This window comes from Caloenas nicobarica, chromosome 22 (genome assembly GCF_036013445.1).
Source record: "Caloenas nicobarica isolate bCalNic1 chromosome 22, bCalNic1.hap1, whole genome shotgun sequence".
In the NCBI taxonomy this organism is placed as follows: Eukaryota; Metazoa; Chordata; class Aves; order Columbiformes; family Columbidae; genus Caloenas; species Caloenas nicobarica.
Genome location: NC_088266.1, coordinates 6,266,422 through 6,287,523, shown reverse-complemented (window position 1 = coordinate 6,287,523; position 21,102 = coordinate 6,266,422). Strand labels below are relative to the sequence as shown.

The 21,102-nt window shown below is 44.5% G+C and overlaps 1 protein-coding gene across 2 annotated transcripts in view; it reads right to left on the bottom strand.

The window, feature by feature from the left end:
• The window catches only part of SKI (SKI proto-oncogene), a 91,062-nt gene extending 70,056 nt beyond the window's left edge, over positions 1–21,006 (bottom strand). The window contains exons 1-2 of one of the 2 annotated variants that reach the window (XM_065649884.1): positions 20,363–21,006; positions 19,322–20,243 (exon numbers count right to left, since the gene is read on the bottom strand). In XM_065649884.1, the coding sequence (XP_065505956.1) occupies positions 19,322–20,233 (912 nt within the window). In that variant the 5' untranslated portion in view covers positions 20,234–20,243; positions 20,363–21,006. The remainder of the gene's footprint in view (positions 1–19,321; positions 20,244–20,362) is intronic. The other variant, XM_065649885.1, reaches the window with a different exon arrangement.
• Between the last annotated feature and the right edge of the window lie 96 nt (positions 21,007–21,102).

Sequence of the window (21,102 nt, the reverse complement as noted above, 5' to 3'; positions counted from 1 at the left end):
GAGAAGTGAAGTAACTTGCCCAAGGTCACCCAGTTAAATCGTCTCAGGAGCTGGGACCTTAAAAAAGTTCCCTTGACTCAATCTTGGGCTCTCCCCACAAAGGCAGAATTACCTCCCTGCACCTTTGGCAATAACAAGGGGAGGACAGTTCCTTCCCCACCACCCATGAACAAGTTATACCCAGCAAACATCAAGTAATTTTAGAGAAGGAATGAATGAACTCCTATGTAGTAAATTCCAGGAGCTAATCCAGCCCAGGCCTGCCCACGAACAGAAGGAAATTCTTTCATATACACATGCACAAGAAGAAAAAAAGAAAGAAAGAGTGGAAGAAAGACAAAAGTGAAGTGCTACATATAGAGTAAAGCTTCGTAAGCTCTGAATAGGGGATAAACCACATCAACTGCCCCAAGAACTGAGGGGCCTGAAATGCAGTTTTTGAAGTACTTAAATTTCTTGCTAACCTGACTTACCCTGCAAAGCCTCCAAGGTGTGCTTGTGGCTTTAAATATTTTCTCGTTGCTGCTTTGAAGACAAGAACAGGCAGGATCTCCCAAGCCTCCCTGCTCTGCAGTCTGGGGGAGGCAGGAGGAGGAGGAGGTGAACACTGCAGCTCGCTGAGAACTGTCACATTGTGTTTGCCATCAAGGAATGCCATTTCCCCACGCCAAGTTTAACTCTGGAATGAGATGCACGCTGCTGCTGACCCCTCTGCTGACATTCTATAGACTCCCTTATCTCATCAGCCCCTGAGCATCCCATCCTCACTCCTCCGCATCCATGTTCCCAAACTGTCAATCTCCCTGCGATGACTCACAAGGTTCTGAACCCACCATTCGCCTCTATGAGTCTTCCTATTTTTTCATACACGGCCTTCTGGTTTAGATTGAGAGGCGTCTTATTCTTCCTAAACATTAAAAACAAAATTAAAAAGAATCACTGAAAGCAATATGCCCTCAGCACAACAGCCTCCCTGAGAGCACTGCGTACTTCAAAGAAAAACACAAGAATCTAATTCTGCTCTCCAGTTAAGAGTGCTGTAATTTAGGAATAATTCTACTGAAGTCAATCAAGCCACAATCATTACAAAACCCACTGTTGAGCAAAAGCAAAGCAGGGCCTGCCTGTGGGCAGATCTCAGGAGTGACAACAGATTAGAAAATATATTGGAAGAGTGTATTAAAGTTCAGGTCAGCTTTACAGATTCTCTGTGTACTCTCCTTACAACCCGCTTAAAACTAGAATCTTCTTTACCTGCATTATAATCCTCATGATTATATATGACAGTTGGGTTGTTTATGCATTTACTAGATGAGATATTCAGAAGCAGTGGTGCAACCAGCACCTGTGCGTTACTAACTCGGGTCTGAGGAAGGTGGAGTGGTTTGAGATGGGTGCCAACCAAAACTCCAACGCAGGCTTCACCTGTCATGGCAGGGATGTATCATCTCTCATGGATGGCTTCAGTTTCTTACCTTTTTTTCACCTCACAATTTGGATTATCCCATATTAAACCAAAGGCTCACTTAAGATGACATTTTTAAAACTGGTAGAGTCTAGCAATCGGTAACAGAACTCTCTTCATGCCTTCTCATTCAATCCCACTGCACAGAGCAGGAGAAAAAGAACGGAATAAAGTAACATGGATCTCCCCAAAACATTTTAGATGCTTTGATACTCCCCCAGCTACCGAGAAACTGGGCCAAACTGGAAAGAGTTAAAGAAAACCTAGCATGCTTATTTTTCAGAGAGCATAGAACCAAACACAAACATGCGCATCCATACATTATTGGATTTGCTGGTTTAATCAGCAAGTACCAGTGACTCAATTAGCCTCTTAGCAGTGCCTAAATGCCACTAATTCAGCCTGCTGGCTGCTGCAGCATCCATACCCCAGCCTGTCCCTTCAGATTTAGCGGTAACAGCGCTGCTATTCTTCTCATGACAGCACCAGAGGCCCAGACAGTCTCCTCCTCTCCCTGTTTTTCTCTGTTCTGCCAACCACAAAGAAAGAAAAGACCCCAGGGCTGACTCTGAGCACTGAGTAGGAGGAAAAAGGAAGAGGGAGACACTATTTCTATTCATTTTACAGCTTCATCCATCAAAAGCCTTTCTTAAAAAAATGAAAAATGCATTCCCAGAAGCTCGTGGTTTAGAGCAACAGCCTAATAAGGTGTTAAAGATACTGACCTAAGCGTTAGCAGCCACATCGACTACACGAAAGTTTAACAAATTACAGAAGCTGGGGCTGTAGAAGTGCTACTTGACTCTCTCGTTCACACTCCCACCATTGCCAGTCTGTTCCTCGTATTGTCTGTTTTTAGGATAAAGGGTAAAGCACCAACATGTAAAATATACCTTTAAACTGAAACTTTCATACCTTTGACAATCTCAAATCATAATACGCAACGTCAGTGAACAAACCAACCAACCCCAACTTGCTTTTGTTGTACACTCAACAGCATGTTTTTTCAGTTAATTTTTGTGACTCTCCCTTATATAATGACTAATTTCAGGCAGATCGATTCCCTGGTGAGTTGTTGCACATTGTGCAGCCATAAAAGCACTAGCAACAGTCAAAGAAGGTGACAGGAACAGTGGGCTGGTGTTAGGGCAGAAGCCAAAAGGAGTTTTGGCAGCAACTACATGTATGTCAAATTAAAGTGACCAGGCAACTACAGCTTCAAAAGTATTGACTCAATATGAACAAAATGTGCTGTCAAAACACAACGTGTCAGAACTGAGCCCATTGGATCTGTTTTACTTGACGACTATACATAGAATTACAGGTCAGGAGAAACACAGGAGATCCCAGAGGAGCAAAAAAAAACCTTTGCTAATTAACTTACAACGTGGAAAGCAGAGCATTCTTACCCAGAAAACAGAGCAAAAGACACATGAGCTCTTTTCTCTCTTCCTTATAATGCTTCTCATCCCTTAAAAATGACGGCTCATTAAAAAATGGTCAAAGGTAGATTAACTCTAGGTTTGAGAACCACAACATTTGCAAAACAGGCATTATTGCTTTAAATCCCCCCCGGCAGCTTCCCAGCTGACAACCGCTTGGCATCCAAAGGCAAGGTAGGAACTTGGCAACCACACAGCATTTCTACAACAATATTTGCAACGTAAAATGAAACAAACAAACAAAAAAGAAAACCTCTTTCAAGTACGAGACAGTAAACAGGCCTTGCACTCCCACTCCCCTTGCCTCATTAATATTCAACAGTTTAAAATAAAGATGTACCCAAAAACCGCCAGGGAATCCAGGGAATTCATTAACTCTTCAGTATTCCAGTTCACCAGCCTCTGATTTCTCATCAGCTGAAACTGGGAAGTCGCTACTTGAGCTGCAGGCCAGGGCAGAGGAAAGCCCGATCTCCCGCTCCCCTGCCCGGCGCGGGAGGAACGCGGGGGCTTGGAATTGTCAGAGACAGGAGAACTCGGCACCTGCACAGAGCCCACAGCACCCGCCCCGTGCAAAGCCAAAGGGAACGTTGCCACTGAGGGGAACTCCATGGAGGAGCGTGCAGAGAAACATCCTGCCCCAACTCCAGAGCCGAGCACGGCCGCTAAAAACAGGCACAGATCTGCCCGGCAACCCCGTCTGTGCTGCTGTATCCACTGCCCGCGTCCCTGCTCCTTTCAGTGCCTGATAAATCCCTTTATACACCCAGAAACCAGCAGAAACTGTTGCTCCTCTTGCAACCGTGGCTTTACAAAAACAGTAGAACAAGACAAGCAGATCTTTGTAGGGTTGTTTGGGTCTGGGGTTTCTTTTGGGTTGGGGTTTTGGTTGGTTGGTTGCTTTACTTTGTTGTTTTCGTTTGTTCGTTTTAAATAATCAGAGCTCAACCACCCAGTGTGGAGATAAACTTCCATGTGAGGATACTTCATTTTTTGCAGGTGCCACAGAAATTATAAATCATGGCCTGATATTTGGTAAAAACCGCATTTCCTTAAATATGGTAGTCAGCGGGCCAGACACGAGCTCTACCCAAAGGAAGAGAGATCACAATCAGATAAAATAAAACTGAAGATGTAAAAAAGTGATTGAGTAGGTGATGTTACTGCAGCTCATGGACATTTTGTCTTCCCTTGTCAGAAAAGCTGGCTTGCTAATTTATGGGCAGAGTGGGAAAAGCAGAGGGATACAGACAGCCACAGAATACTTAAAGCAGGACTCGAATGGAGACAAAGCTCCCCTTTCACCTCCTGCTGCTATTTACCATCTGGGATCCTGCGCAGGGGTGAGGGGCAGTTTTGTGATACTTTGGAAGGGGCAGGACATGGAGGGTTTGCTGTGTGACGGGGTCAGGTGTCAGCAGCACAGGGAACACCGTCCAAAAGGAGCTGCAACAAAAGGGTCACCCTGGCTGAACTGGAGAGAAATTCTATTGGAAAATATCCTGGCACCAAGGCGGGCTCTTAATAAGATTAACAATAAATGTGCAGAAAGTACCTCCAGAACCTCGCTTGGAAAAGCACAGAAAAAAAATGAAGGAATGAACACATCCAACTAAAAGGTGGATGTTATCTATCGATGGCATTTTTAGTAGTAGTATATTTAAAAGAAAAATGAACATTCCGAATCACAGGATTTACACTTATATTTAGAAGCCAAACAGGTCAGTCGACTCCACGGTTTTTGTTAATTTTTGCTTTCTTGATCCCTTACATCGCAATTAGGAAGCAAGATCTCAACAGGATTATACAAAACGTACGGCAACTCTGGAAAGGGAGAAGTACTTTGTATTACACTGTTCTTTGACATTTCCACTAATATTGGAGGTTGGGGTGGACTGAAAACCCAAGTGTAAGAAGTGTAGTATTTCTTTCTAACATAGCTTTGTTTGACAAAAGCAATTTACAAAAAGCAGTTATATGAAAAAAAGGAGTTCTGGTTTAGAATTTTTTTTCTGTTTTCACAAAAAGAATTATTAATAAGGTGAATTTCCCGTCATATAGTGCTACAGTAAATCTTTAAACAGGATCCTTTGATTCAAGGACCTGAAGGAACCACGATTATCCCAGCCCGGATGGCTGCTGACTAAAGCGATTCTAACAACACTGCTACTGCAGACTGTAATCTGCACCTTAAATTATTTAAAATCTATACAAGATGCACAGATGCAAGATCTAGTCACTAATGCAGTACTTCCTTATCCACGTATCTCAAACTCATGGCTGATAGAAACCTCATTTTCAAGTCTGACAGCTTTAAACTGCGGATGTCACTGCTACAGCCCCAACTCCGCAGTGAAGTTAGAGGCAGGAGCAGAGTTTGCGATGGCTGGAATCCGGCTGCAATAAACCTCCTTCTCCCACGACAGCCACGTTCCCGGCACGCTAAGGAACAAGCAGGGCAGCCCCACGGCACCAGCCACGTGGCACCAACCGTGCTCCTGAGGGCTCCTTCGGGCAAACCTGCTCGGCGTCCCGCGCTCTCCCTCCCTGACCTCCCCAGCATTCCTCGTGTCGCCTTCAAATTGCAGAAATGAGCAGTGGTTGACCGTAATGAGACCTGTGTCCGTTAACCAACCGTGGGATCACGGACTGCACACTGCAGTTGCTTTGAGAAGCAAGCTTCGTTTCCGCTTCATAATGGCAGATTTGCATATATAACATCAGCATCCAGTGTAGGCAGACTATCCAAACCCTTAAAAGCCCTTCACTTATCAGCCGACTACTGCCCAGAGGTCCTTTCAAAGAGGAGGCAGCTGTTCCTCTGAACTTTTATGGAAAGTCCAACATTTAAAATAATGCAGCAGGGAAGTCAGGGGAAGCTCCTTGTACCAGAAGAGCACCTTGTAAACCAAATGCTGCATTACAGCCTGGTGCTTCACGGTTAAATACCCTACAGACCTCCCAGGAGTTACCGCTCTTATTGTTCGTCTGCATTGCCAGTGGCATCCTGGTATTTGGAACTTCAGAGCAGAGGAGTGCGGAGCGAGGAAGAAACACCTTCAGGCAAGAGCATGAAAGTGAGCCAGGTTCTGCTCCAGAGCCAGCAGACCTGAATGAAAACAGATTATAAACTTTGCTTTGCAATTCATACCTGGCTTTGATCTATCTGCTATCATAGGGATAAATACTATTTGTTGATGAAAATGGGTATCAAACCAGCAGAACTGCACCCAGTTATACTAAAAGTTGCAGTGTGCCAGAGGAAGGGAGTGCCACATTCTCCTATCTGTCCTGGGATGCATTCAAATGTGATTTGGGGCTATTAAGGAAGAAATTCATAGAAATTAATCTCATTTCCTCTGTCTCCTACATTTTTGCCTTAATTCTACCACTCCCAGAGATTCTCACACTGGGGGGAATGAAGGAGAGAAAAGGAGGAAGAACCAACAAATGTAGCTGGAGTCTGGATGTTTTAAACCAGCTGGTCCTGCACCAGCCCATGAAGGGATCTGTTTGAAATCAAGGTATTTTTGTTGTGATTTCCCAATCTAAAACACATACTGGGCCTTTTGAACAAAGTATTTTTTCAAAAATAGTCCTCTTGCTTTTGTTATCATTTCAAGAATACAAAGCAACCATTACTATAAAAATGAGAAGTAATAAAATACAAAGATATTCTGTCTTAGCCTTGATGTATATAGAAGCCATAGGAGTGGTGACACAGTAATGGGCAATACCACATCATTCCAGAGCACATTTTCCCAACCTTAATGTTTTTAGAAACCAAAGACAAGGCCACATGACAGCACCATCCTGCTCCATGAACCGACGGGCAGGGGTGGCCCGAGTAGCACAGAATTAAATGGTGCTTCTCCCAAATGCTCAGACGTTCCAAAGCAGAAGATGGGAAGCAAAGAACCACCCCTGAAGTTTTCTTGTTTGTGTCTGTACTGAGCTCCTTGCATCACTGCAGCGCGGCAGAAACGCAACTTGTCCAGACAGAACGAGAAACAAAAGCAACTGGTTCATAGAATGCATGACAACCATATTAGGCAGTTTCAGATACTACTATATTGCTGTCATCCAGCAACAAAGAATAACAAATAAACGGCCTTTCACTTCAAATTTTAAATACAAAAATCATTTTTTTTAATGTGTTGTTTTACTCTCAGACAATAAACATAATTCTACTTCACCCCACAGCTTTAAAAAGCTTTTTAACTAGCGGGATGCACACACACAGAGGCAGTACAAAGGTCAAACGCACTGGGCAATACTCAGTATTTGAAAATGTTACCAAAAAAAAAAAAAAAAAAAAAAAATCACAGTTTTGATAGTTCTGTGGGAAAAAAAAAACTTAGCAAATTTGCAACAAAACTGTTAAGTAATTAAGGCAAGACACTTCACACATGAACTTAAACTGCTAATTAAATCCCCCCTGCTTAATTGACTAGATTTGCATCTCATTCCGTGAGGATGGGAATGGCTCGGGCATTCCTCGTGCAGCTCAGTAACACAAGCTAAGGGCACTAAGGAAAAGCAATGACAGCTTCTCAATGAAACAGAACCTTTCAGCTGAGATTTTCAACATTTTTTGCTAAGAACATTAAAACATAACTGATTCCAATCAGTTGCTATTCTAATAACGATATTCAGAACTACAGCACAAGTTTTATATCCACACTAACTATTCCCCTACTTTATAATAACTTGTGATTACTACTGTCTGCTCATATACGCAGTTCTCAGTTACTCTCAAAAATGGGTTTACATCCAGGAGAATACATTCTTGCTTAAAAAGCCCCCCAAACCTTCATCTCAATAACTGTAGGAGCAAAAGTAACCATGTCTGCCCCTCTCTGCCACTAAACTTAATGTGAATTTAAAGAAATGTAAAGGCCAGTTCTAGGAGTTGCTCCTATTAATAGCCTGCTTTTTCAAGTGAGGCTTCTTGTACCCATAATCCAAGAACAAACCTTTTAATTTAACCTGACGAGGAAGGGGCACGAGGGCTGCAGCCAACTGAGTACAGTCACCCTCCAGACTTTCCGGGTGTCACGGAAAGTCTCCCACGCGGCGTATTTTGGGGTTCTCTTTGCCCAGCTCAGTGCGCTCCGCATATGAAACGGGACCTGGCCCCACCCTCCCCATCCAGCAGGGACTTCACTTCCTCCCTCCCAAACAAGCAGCTCATTCAGCAAAAGGGAAATCCCGAGATGCACCCGGGCAAGCAGCGACAGAAGGAGCTTGGGAAAGAAAAAAAAGAAAACCACCAAACAAAACACCACCCACCACCACCCCCAAAGAAAAAAAGCTGCCAGTGTGCCCAGAACAGCAGGAAGAGCAGCAACTGAGCTGGTCTGTGAACTGACTTCTGCAAACTGCTGCTTGGAGACACAGACCTGCCAGGCCAGCCGTTTCCAAAGTGCTTCCAATTCGGTTTTGGCCCAACAGTGCCAGAACCCCCCGAGCGGCAGAACACAAACCGCACAAACCCACTGGGAGAATCCTTCACATGGTTACTGAGGTGGATTTAGTGGGGTGAATTTAGAGCGACGCAACTGTTACTTTGTAATTATCATCTAAGGTAAAAATAGTTTCTGTTCTTTTTTTTTTTTAAAAAAAAATCAAAAGTCAAGCGACCTTTTCTTAGCTAAAAAATTTGTTTGAAACAGGATCCATGTGTCTCCATATTTCTCTTTCCCCAAAACTAATGCTCACTTTGTGATATCCAAACTGTCCACAGCAATTAATTCTGATGACACAAGGGATCATGATTTTGACTGAGGGAGTAAAAAAGTTCAAAAGGGAGGGGGTCTAATTAATAAAATATATTTTTCAAGGAAAAAAAAACCACAAGAAATAAAGCAACTTGAACATAAAGGTTTTGACATCTGTTGAGATGGGATCCAGCTGCTCTTTAAGTAAAGTATGAATGAACATCCCTCTCAGAAAGAAAGAAATATATGAAAGCTGCATTAGGGTCAATCTACTGAAATAAAATCAAGTTAATCAGTAAGAGAAAAGCGCACTAATAAATTAGACCAGCTAACGAGGACAAAATTTGATAAGTTTTTAGAAGCCTAAATTATAAATTTGTGTGTTAGTAAAGCTGCTCCTGTAGCTACACTTGAACTGATGAAGCTTTACAAACTAAACCAAAATCAAGTGAAACAAAGCAAACATCGCCATTTTTTCTTAGTAATTTCCGTCTCGTTGACTCATTTTGGTTTTTAAAGACTGGACTGTTCTCTGGGTCATGGAGTTAGAAGCTGTTGTCACAAAAACCGGAGTCAGTTGTGCAGCACAGCCTGGTCATCCAGGCGGGACAGTCGCCCTGGGCCACCCCAACCGGGCATCTGGTGACACGTGAAACCATAATCTGGTGGAAATAAACCATAATCTGGTGGAAATAAACTCTAATCTGGTGGAAAGGTGAACCCGCAGCTGGTGCTCCAGCCCCTCCTGCTCGGCCGGGGCAGTTCACGTGTGTCACGCAACCGGGAATCAGAGATGTAACATTTTTCATCCTGAGCACTGAGCTGCTGAACTCAAAATAAAATAGAGCGAAGCGTGAAGATCTGTACAAATGCAAATGTCCCAAATGCCAAGACTAACATTTCTAAAACCTAATTCAACTCTTTCATTTCTTAGCTGCAGGCCGTTTACTGCCACTCCTTTTTTCCACCCAAACAAAAGAGGAAAGGGATGACTCAAAGCAACTTGAATTTCAAGCTAAAGCCACAAAGCACTGAATGCCTGATCTTTAATATTAAACAGGTGTGCAGACGATACTCATTCTCAAAAAAAAAATCTGCGAAAAGACCAAATTTACTTAAAAGACACATGGATAAATTAATACTATAAATAATGATGCAAGTCATATGGTAAATAGAAGCAAATAGTGGTTACAGCACTGCCAACTCCCTCCACCCCTTCCCCCTCCATATCACTAATGTTTCTTCTTTCTTTGTATTCACACAGTTTTATATATTTTAAATATAAAATTATATAATAAAAATATAGTTTAATTTTGTTCCTTCAGAATTCAGTAATATTATGCACACAATCTTTGGTGTAGAATCAACAGGGCTAAAGAAGGATAAAAAGAATCAGTTATGAAAAGATTTTCACATAAATATGTTTCTAGAAATGAAGTTTTTTAGAAAAGGAACTCCTCGTGTCCTGTGCTGTGAGGGCCAAGGCTTTGAGCAGGTTCTGCATATCCACTGACTAGTATAATAGAGCACTGACACCACTGCACCACTTCTGGCACTGTCCACTGGTGAATATGATTCAAAGATGATTTGGCTTCACTGGTTTTGCAAAAACTGTTGTGGCAAAAAAAGGGCAAGAAGCCAAACAAAATGAAATCTTTGGATATATTAGTGCAAGGACACATTGTATGGCATGTTTCTTATTAGTGAATGAATGGGAACAAAGAAATATCGATAATGGAGCTAATGCTGCAGTCTGCTCCCCTGAATCGGAGTTATTCTTACAGCAGCTCTGCACCACTCTGAATACATTTCTTTCAAAGGAATATTTCTAAATCATACCAGCATGGGTGAGATAATTCACACCCACTGAGTAAACCGAAACTGCTAGTGGGGAGTTAAGAATGGAGAGGAGGTTGTTTTTTTTTTTTCCTTGAATGACACTCCATTATCTTTCAACTCAGACAAGTTTTTCAACTGTGGAATGATGGTAGAAAAGCATGCTTAACATACAATTTCATGAGAAAGTCTTAATAACCGAAGTGTAAATCTGAAATCCACCACACCAACAAAGGTTACTGAAATGAGACCGCACTGCAGCCTTAATATTGCCTGTTTTCTGCCTTTCTAGCCCATTGCTCTGTACAAAAGCACAGAACACTTACGCAGATATGCATTAAAAATTCCGCAGCCCCCTCCCCAGAGGTGCTGGACATGAGTGTCTGGCTGGCTCTGCTGAGGCACCAAGAATTAGAGCCTGTAACACAGGTAACATGTGAAGGGGAGGGGGGTGAGCAACATCATAAAAATCCAGGATATGACAGTGAAAAGATACTAAATGGTTTTTCTTCCAACCCTAACAGATGTTGTCCAGTTAAGGATGCAAATAAATCACCCTGTGCAACACGAGTCAGAAAACGCACACACGAAAGCTTTCTAAATACATTTCAGTTTAAACTTGCATAACTCTCCTAGTGGAGAAATCATCTTCAACTTATGTAATCCTTAGAAAGAGACATTATTACATACAATTCTGCGCCACCAAGAAACAAGGCAGACTCATCTCTAGCAAAGAGGTGCACCCACACACCAGTAATTACCTGGGTGTGGAGGAACCGGGGGGAGAAGGAGGGAAGCGAAGAGCCGGGGCTGCTGTTCCACAACCTGAGCTGGGGCCAGAACTGCGGCCAGAACCGCCTGTTCTCACCCAGACTCCCAACACTCCATAGCCTGTCTGCTCTTTCAATGCCCTTACTCAACGTTTCAGACAGACATTACACAAACTGGCTGCTGAAAAGGGTTGAGAAACCAAGGAGCAATCCAAGTCAATGACCTTATTCAAGAAAATGATACCGTTGACTGAAGAGAGGATGGAGAACAAAGCACAGGAGTACACATCTTCTGAACATATCCCCGAAATCTTCCGTAGGAAAAGACAAGCGCTGGGCTGTCTGTTTTGTTAACATTGCTGCTGCCTTTCGATCCTTAAAGCCTAAGCAATACTTGTGCTTCCAGTGCCACCGATTCTCATGCCAAACAGAAACAGCTTCAATTTAAAAAAGAAAAAAAAAAAAGACACAACAGAAAACCAAACATAAAAGTCACATTTTCTACAAAGCATGTGCAAAGGTAACTGTACGTAAATCAATAAACAAAGCCAGAAACCAAGTTATTGATTAGCCCCTTTGCTGTTTATTTCCAGTATTCCGAATGATGCTGCAATTGTTCCAATACATACAATCTCTATCCTCATGCACGTTTACTGTGACTTTTTAAATAAGACTGTTAAAACAAGTAAAAACTACTTAACATGAGTAAGGGTAGCAGGACCTGTCTCATTTAACAGAAAATGTGACTATGCAGCTTATCAGGTTGTTTTAATGGGCATCCACTGCATGGAGAAGCCAAATTCTATGTGGTGGCAACCAAACCATGGCTGGAGCCAGGAGAGCTCAGCTCCATCCACAGGAATGCCCATCGGCTTCCAGAACAGCTCTGGCCATGAAACACTGACGGGATCAGAGCTTTGATTCCTATCAGTGGTTTTGTTACCGTATCCAACCAAAAGTCAAAACAAAATAACGAGCTCAGTGCAGAGGGGCCAGTGTCCATCAGCCAGCAGGTTTGCCCAACAGCGACAAAATAAGCACACTCCAAGAACTGCACCTGACACAATTCTGAGGCCAAATTTACAGTCCCTTGAATTTGCATCAGAAAAAAAGGCTGGCCCTTATCCCAGCTCTAGATGTATTTCCTCATCAGTAAAAAAATAAAATAAACTGACAAATCCTAAGCAAGGAAGGAAAAAAAAATCCCACCCTGGTAGGTATCTACTGCAACCTTAAAACCCAACATGCATATAGTGACCAGAAACTACTGCCCCACTCAGTGAGATCTGCCAGGATCAGAGCACCAAACGCCTCTGAAATCAAAACCTCATCAGGGAGCAAAAAGAAAACACTGCAGCAGCAGAACCACAGGTTCTGCTCCCAGCTTGAGCACAGTCCTGTAAATGACAGGTAAGGCCACAAATTAGCGAAGCCACTTTGTCTTGACACGGGTGTATTGTGGTTCAGAATGTGTCCCTCTGTTCCACGGCTGCCGGGACTGCAGCCAACGCGCAGGAAGAGTCTGATCCACGGACAAGTCTTCTGTGGTTTGTGGGTGAGCTGGTTCCAATTACTGTGCCGGCTGATTGCTCGAGTGAGAACTGCAGAACCAGCCCCAGAGCCCCCAACCTTCCCATTAACCTCGGGTATTCCAGAAAACACGGGAACAGGTGATTTTAGTAATAATCTGAGTTTGAGTCTCTACGCTGACCATGAAATGTAAAGCACATACAAGACTACCCAAGGTGTAAATGAGGAAGGTAAGGGACCAGAGCACACCTTTTCAGAGCAAACTTGCTTCTCCGGAATTATTTTCCAAAAACATATACTGACTGTATTAGACACTGGGAGAGTGGAGCAGCATTTAAAACAGTGGTGCAGATGTATTAATGTATATTACCCAGACTCAGAAAACATATGCAAACAAATTAGGTAATATCTAATAAAAGTATCAAAACACATATACTATAATTGAGAATTTTAAAACAAAAACATGCTATATTACTACATTTTAAAGTAATGCTTCCTGTACTTGAAGATCAATTTGAATTAAGTGCTCTATGGCCACTCAGCTAAAATAGATTAGCCTAGTAACTGGCAGCGTTCTATCAATAGATTGTCTACAATTCAGTCCAAGTTACTTTTGTCTAAACTCTAATTTCTTTCCAAGAACTACTGGATTTAGAGTAACTGTGCCATGGCAGTTCTCTCTAAAGAAAAAGTGTCAAGTTCAAAGTTCACTTAAAAAAAAAAACCACTAAGAATTAAAAAATTTTCCGGGTCTAAACACTGCACACATTGAGACACAATTGTTTGTGTGACGGCAAAGCAGCCCGGCCAGCTGAGCCAGCAGTGTGAGTTCCAGCCATCAGTTATCACCAGTAACACCAGTAACAGCCAGCCCACTCCTTACTGCAGCCAGTACCATCAAACTCCTGAGCTTTGGCAAAATAACTTTGCAAATAGACGAAAATAACTAGAGTTTTCAAGAAGAACGGACGACGCATCTCTTGAGATACCCAAATCTCACTTGTAGCCCCCAAGCTCCCCCTCTTCCAGCAGTGCTGAGAATGAAGGAAGGTGCAGATAAGGTACAAGTGGGTGCCAGAGTTTTACCCGCTGCGTTGTCTGGACATGCTCTGAGCAGCCTCACACAGACGCCTCCAGAGGCTTTTACAACACTGCTCTGAACGCGCCTCCCCGCCAGGGAAAACACACCCTCCTGGTCAGTGAGCCCGTCTGCCGATAACCACGTTCATGTCCTGGCACAGGGACCAGGTGTTGGGCTCCTCACACATCCAAAAAATAAACCGTGTTTACACGCATCTTCAAAGCACGCTACTGTTTGGGCAGAACATACGCCCAAGCCCGAAACCACAGAAATGGAGAGGCAAGCGAGACAGCCCAGACAATGAAGGGAGAGGCAGATGTTTAAATATTTTCGGCAGTGATTTTCAAAAGAACAGATTGCACATAATTCCCTCCCTAATTCAAGAGGACTGAATTCAGGAACTATTCTGGGGCAAGAGAGCCATAGTTGACTCAACACCATTAGATCATTATTTGCTGCATATTCTTTCTCTAACACACATGCACGTACCTGCTTCTTTGTTCTCGATCTACAACATCTGTAAAACTGTCTGCACGCTTGGGAAAAAATGCTGATGTCTGCTTAAACCCCGACACCTCCTCAGGTACACAGGACTTTGTTTAAGCGTGATATTGTTTTTGAAGTTCAACTTTTAAGCTGTAAAAGGATTCGGAACTTAACAACTGCCTCAAGACTTCAACATTTTTGTTTTGAGGACCTCAAAATTTTTACTGGAGAATCTCTAATGTAATTATTGTATGTCAGATAAGAGAACAAATTACTTCATTGCTTGATGGAAAACACAACTGAACCCTCAGTTCTCAGGCAAAATTTCCTAAGAGTATTTATCAAGCCAGTTTGTATCAAAAATAATAAGACCATCCAACGGTTTGAACACCATTGCCTGTGAAGAAAATCAGAATGTGTCTGCTATACCTACGTACATACCATTAACAAATCAAGACTACTACTGCCAGGAGGCAGGACTTTAGGACACAGTAAAAGATCTACATTCTAGCTCCACTATTACAGCGTTTCAGCGACCATCAAGCTAGGCACCTAAAGCCCCCAGCAGCCCCACCGCTCAGCCCGTACCACACTCGGCTAGCGGCAGCAACTTCTGTTCTTTGATTTGGCTGCACACTTGACCTGGCTAAACCTCCCTCCAGCTGAGAAAGCTGCGTGTTGTGGCAGCGCCGGGCTGGTCGGCATTGTGAAATGCAGTGGGAGGCCTTACGTGCTGGTTTGTGTGTCAGTACCCAGAACACTGCTCCTGGCTCCCAGCTACTCCATAGAAGCGCTGCCGGGACTGGAACCGTGAGAACGCGCTGGCGCGCGTGGGAGCGCTCACACGTGTGCGAGCGAAGCTCGCTCTGTCCTGGTGCCTCATCACATACAGCTCTGCTAAAAGCACACATGGCTGGCACACAGGTAGGAAATATGAAAGCACTGTCAAACGTTGCTTGGTTCAATATTATAAAAAGGGGTTCAAAAGAGACAGAGTCGAACCCACCCTCCTTTACTGGAAATAGGAACCAAAAGAACCTTCAGGCCGGTTTTCTGAACTCATTCGACCCCAGCGGAGACACGCTGATGTGCAGAAAGCGGAGAGCTGTCACACACAACTGCAGACACACACCAAGGCCGGATCCACACCAGCAAGAGAACACTCAACATGCACCAGCTGCTGAGCTCAAGAAAAAGGCTTTGGCACTGATGATGGATTTCTAGGACCCTGTTTTGCAACCCTGTCAGGTTATTCACATTTTAAATTTCTAGAAATATCCCAGAATGTAATGGTTGTGGTCCATGCCAGTAATGGTGGATGAAGTGAGAGACTGGTAGGGCAACAGGACACCCACTCCAGGAAAAGCTGCGTTGGTGCATGGAGATTCTGAAAGACCAGAGAGAAAACAACGCAGAATAAAAAAAAAATTGAGCATGCAAGAAGGTGGAAAACCCAGTGGAGGATATAAACAAAGGAAAATGGAAAAGTTATCATATGGCTCAAAAAAGAGCTTTGGGAAGTGGCAGGAAGATGAAGGAGCTTATGGGAGGTCAATCACTCACCCAGGGATGAACAAGGATATAAAAATTTTAGAAGAGGGTTGAGGAAAGGGGCTGAGGCCTCCATGGTTTCTGCTCTAGTGGGGCTCCCGCCATCACAACTCCCTCCAGGCTTTGGTCAGGACGCTTTGCTAACTTCATACAGATCTAGACAAAAGCTTCTTCTGAAAGCAGCAAGAAGAGGCAACACGCACCTTGTTCAGCCAACCAGGCTGAGACACAATATGTCTGCACGTATATATCCACCTCTCGATACAGACCAATAGATGTGCACCGTGGGTACTTGATACGTACAGAAATACATGATGGGAATGAAGTATCTAGGTAAATCTATGACTTGTAGCAATGCTTTAAAACCACATGAAGGAAAGGAAAAAAAAAAAAAGGAAAGGAAGGAGAAAAAAAAAGAGACAGGAAAAAAGGCAGTTTTGCCAGTATGCTGAATCTGCACCAGGGGCCTGTGCCAACCCAGCGCCTCCATTTAAGTCAGACCCTTAAAAGCCAGAGCTGTGCTGGCAGAAACGTACGTACCTCATCACATCAACCTCATGAAGACACAAAAAGATCAAAAAACTCACCGATTCTTAAACAGCCATCAAAATGGTTATACGCACCCCATGCTACCAACGTACTAACAGAGCCTCTGGGAAAACACAATACAGCCATGTGTACACACACACAGAAATAAATAAATCGGGAAACTGATAAAAGCCCACTCTTGAAAGGAGAAGACCAAATCTCTGACACAGCAGACTACAGCACACGAGACACGCAAACACCTCTGTATAAAACAGAACAAAGCAATGCAGAGATCTACATCAAAAAGGAAGCCCACCACAAAGGCACATGTGCTTCACCCTTTCATCCGCAGACACACACACACAAAACCCACACAGACTGACAGCAACTAACACCAACACACAGACATGGAACCATCCTTTCCTCTCCTTACTAGGCATCTAAACTTTACTCCAATGTTACTTGCCCCTGGCCAGAGTCTACCAACCTCAGAGCCTGATTAAATCTCTCCGTAATTATCTGCACACATTGCTACAACACAAATGACCTGAGCATATGATATCCTTTGGCTAAGTCCAATGCAAAAAAACTTTTAAAAAAGGAAGGATAAGCATATGAAACTCTGCCAGCACTGTCGGGGTCTTCTCAAGACTGCATCGCATTAATAGGAGACCCCTGACGACAGCTCAAAAGCCTTGAAATTCAAGCCCAGCTCTCCATAGGATGTATGATAAAGCGTTCTTTTTTCTCTACCCCATCGTCTGAGCACACACCACTCGGTTCTTCCTCAAACTCCTTGTCACCTCCCAAGTGAACCTATGCAGGAGACATACCGTTTTATGATGACGGAATTCTGGCAAAATTTTCTGAGAAATAGATGGCCACGATTTTGGAGAGTGGGGGAAGAGCGCCTGCCATGTGCTGAATGAGGACCTATTAAAGAGTCACCAAAGAAGTCAAGCTAAGCCAAGATTTCCTGATCTCCCCTCAGTCTCCACCTGCAACTTCACCTGGGGCATTGGATAAATCACACAACCGATTAGAATGCCATAAAAACCTTGTAAGAAAAGGAAAGCACACATCTACTAACACTCATTTTAATTAAACTCTGGAAATGACCAGGCTAGGAAGACGGTATCTTTCTGGAGCAAGAACGTGGAGATTTCTTAATTTTGCCTCCCAAACAAAGCCTGCCCTAGAAAATTCATTTCCCACCATGAAAAACGCCTCCACTTCGGAGCCGTATTCTCTCACAGACATTCATATACATCTCTCCCACCATTCCATCTTAGCACATGACTGACGGAGAATAGACAAGCCATTAAAAACACATCCACCTCCAACCACGGAGATAATGTGGCTCATTACAGCCCGGCTTTGTCACAGCTCCTGACACTCCAGCGGGAGGAGAAGGGGGGCGAGGACAAGGATGGAAATGGGGGCACAGCACCAGACCAGGAGAGAACCTGCAACTTGAACGAGACTCTGCTGCTGAACCAAAACCAGGGCTAACTAGGCGAGACTACTGCTGAACCAAAAAACAGGTTAACTGGGCAAGACTCCACTGCTCAACCAAAACCTGGGTTAACCAGGCCTCTCGGGCTGTGGGAGGAATCGCCGCATTGTTTGCGCAGAATATTTTTAAAACCCTGGGTTTTGTTTGGGGATTTTTGTTGCATTTTTCATAAATAAAAGCTCTATTTAAGTCTGAGTGTGCACCTGCCCCTTTGAACAGGTATTTGGTAAATTAAGAATTTTACTGAACATTCTCGATGGGCTTTAAATGTTGCTCCTCTTTTTGAGGTTTGTGCCATTACCCCTCCATTCCAGACACCTAAAGCCAAATAGAAGTTCAGTAATCTCCAACAGACAAGGCAGAATCCAACCAAGAAACCTCTAGCACAAAACTCAACAGGGAAGAGTTTGCGTTAACCTTATACTGTGAGGGGGAAGGAGTGGGAAGCCAAGTGCTCATGCCCAGCTCCTGGCACCATCACCAGCAGACACCCTGGTGTCTGGGAGCGAGTCCTGGGCCTGGTGGCACTGGTGCCACTGGTACCCATTGCCTGGGTCTAGTGCCAGGTACCACAGCAGCCTCCCACCCACACACCAGGGATTCTGGGATCTGAAGGCAGCTCAGACTGAAAGAAAAACAAAAGACACCTAAAAAAAAAAAAAATAAATGTACTGTAGCTGTCTGGCTGGGCACGGCATGCCTTAAGAAGCTGCTGCAGCTGGCCCTAGACACATTCACTTACTGAATGTATACATCATCCAATATACAAAAGCCTGTCTGGTGGGGAGAGTCAGGCTCCAGGGATACTCCAGGGACTTCTCCATCCACGTTCCACGCGCTTAATCTGAACACCAGTAACCTGCATTACCGTCAAGATTTTTTCTTAGCAGCTGCATTTTATTCCAAAACAAGCACTGAGACAATTTAGCCCCCATCTCCATCCCTGGTGCATGCAGTCAAGGAGAAAATGGTATGCATTTGCATCTGGAGCAATCAGCAACTGTTATTTTTTTCTGGCTGCTTCTTTGCCTTGACCCCTAACTGAAGCTCTTAAGATCAAAATCACACAGTTCCTGTAAAGTCCGGGGTAGCACGATGGGTTTCAAAGATCAGGTTCCATGTACAGTAAGATATACAAACACACATCTATAATTTAACCAAACTTCGACTACTGTGTTCAGAACACAACTAGAGAAAAAAAGGTGCCATCTCAAACACTGCTCGTCTACATTAACACACACGTGGTGAGAATTAAGAAGACGATTAGGTCGCTAAATGACTCAAAGAAAAAGCAGCTGGTAACCAGTCTGGTATATCAATGGCTGTTACTGAACTTATAGAAAATTCCTTTTCTTTCTCTCCCCCCGCCCCCTTTAAAATTAAAGGCATCACTTACCCTGGGGGCTTTCCTCTTGTATTTGTTGTTAAAATCAAATTTTTCTTTCACTTCATCTAAGAGCTGGCCCAGTCTAGCTTTCTCCTCTTTCCCAGTGTAATCCTGGCTGAGGAGGATATAGGATCTCCAGTTTGCAGAGTCAAAGCCCCAGTGGCAAGTCCTGTTTTCCAGAGATTTGTGAGAGTGGACCACAAATTTGTGAGGTGGGTACATGAGCCTGCAGTCCAAGCACTGGATGCAGGCTGCGCCGGGGTTACTGTAAAGCTCTGGCACCAAGAGTCCCTTACACTTCCCAAAGCACTCGTGATACACTTTGAAGCTCTTTTCTGTGAGCTCCAGCTCAATTGTGCTAGAGAATTCCTTCTTGCAGTGGGGAGGATAGGTGCCACCATAAAGCAAGGCGTTACAAAGCCTCTCAGCATCAGTTTTAGTGATGAGCCCACAGGAAGGAGCAGAGAAGGGCAGGATGCCCATGACTTTGAGGATTTCCAGCTGGTCAGCAGTGCATCTGGAGCAGTAAATATGTAGCTCATCACACACCGAATTGATCTGCTGCAGGGAGAAGTCCCTGAGCACCGAGTTCAGGATCTGGGGCAAGCAAAGCCGCTTTTCTCCACCCACCACGAAGCAGGAGATGGTTTCCCCTTCCAGGATGGTCTCGCACCTCTCTGTGGATCTGTCCGAGGGCATGAAGAAGGGACCAGGCATCACCGGAGGCGGCTGGATGGGGGGCAGATGCAGTACAGGTTCTGCTGGGTCTTTGCCATTGTCTTTCTTGTACATCTCCTGTGCCCATCGTGCTGAGAAAGCAGCAGGGCCACCCAGGGAGCTCATAGAGCTCAGATGAAACTGTTCCAAGGTCTTCTGCAGTCCTGGATGAGGCTGGAAGCTGCTTCTACTTACAGTCTCCATTTTTTAGTTTCTATTCCCAAAACAAACAACAAAAATCCCCAGTTATCTTCCACCCTGGTACAAATCCACTTAAGGGATTTTTTTTTTTTTTTTTAAGAAAAAAATTATGAACAAAATAAATCAACCCACCCTTGTTTCCTTCTCCTTCCCACTCGGGTTTAACAATCCACTAACGAACTGGAAACAAATCCTTTCGCACGCGTCTCGCTTCTCTTCTTTCTTTTCTCTTGCTTCGTTCTAATTTCAAACCCTCCAAGTCTCCAGGCTGCCCCAGCGGAGCACTGAGTCACGGCCAAGAGAGGTCTGCATGGAGCACTCACCCCCAGCCACCCGGCACCCCGAGCCCCCTCCCGCACCACACACACACTCACACACACGCCACCCACGGAAACACAGAGTCTGTGCCACGCTCCGAGCACCCGGGGCTCAAATGTGCTCTGGCGGCTGCTGCTTCGCTGCAGAAATCGCCCTCCTGTCCATATCCACCGAGAGGAAGGCGCGGGGGCGGCGAGGAAAAAGCAGCAGGAGGAAGAAAGCTCGGGCTGTGGAGGGGAACGGCGCAGAAAAGGAAAAGGCCCAAATCTCTGGCACTTCCCAAGCGGCGCGGGGGCTCCGGCCGGGCGATCAGCGGGCTCCCTTCCCCCGCCTGCTCCCGCAGCTCGGGCTGGGAGGACTCCTGGTCTCTCGGTTCGCTTTGCTTCCCTTATTCCTCTCGGTGTTCTCGGCGTGCCGTGGGGAGCCGCGGTACCAGAGCGCACATCCTCCCAGCTCCTCTTTCCAGCAGAGACTGAGAGTGCCTGAGAGCTGAGCTAATGCGGGCTGGCTCAGCCTCCTCACTCCTCCTCCTCCTCCCCCCCTCTGTTTGTTGG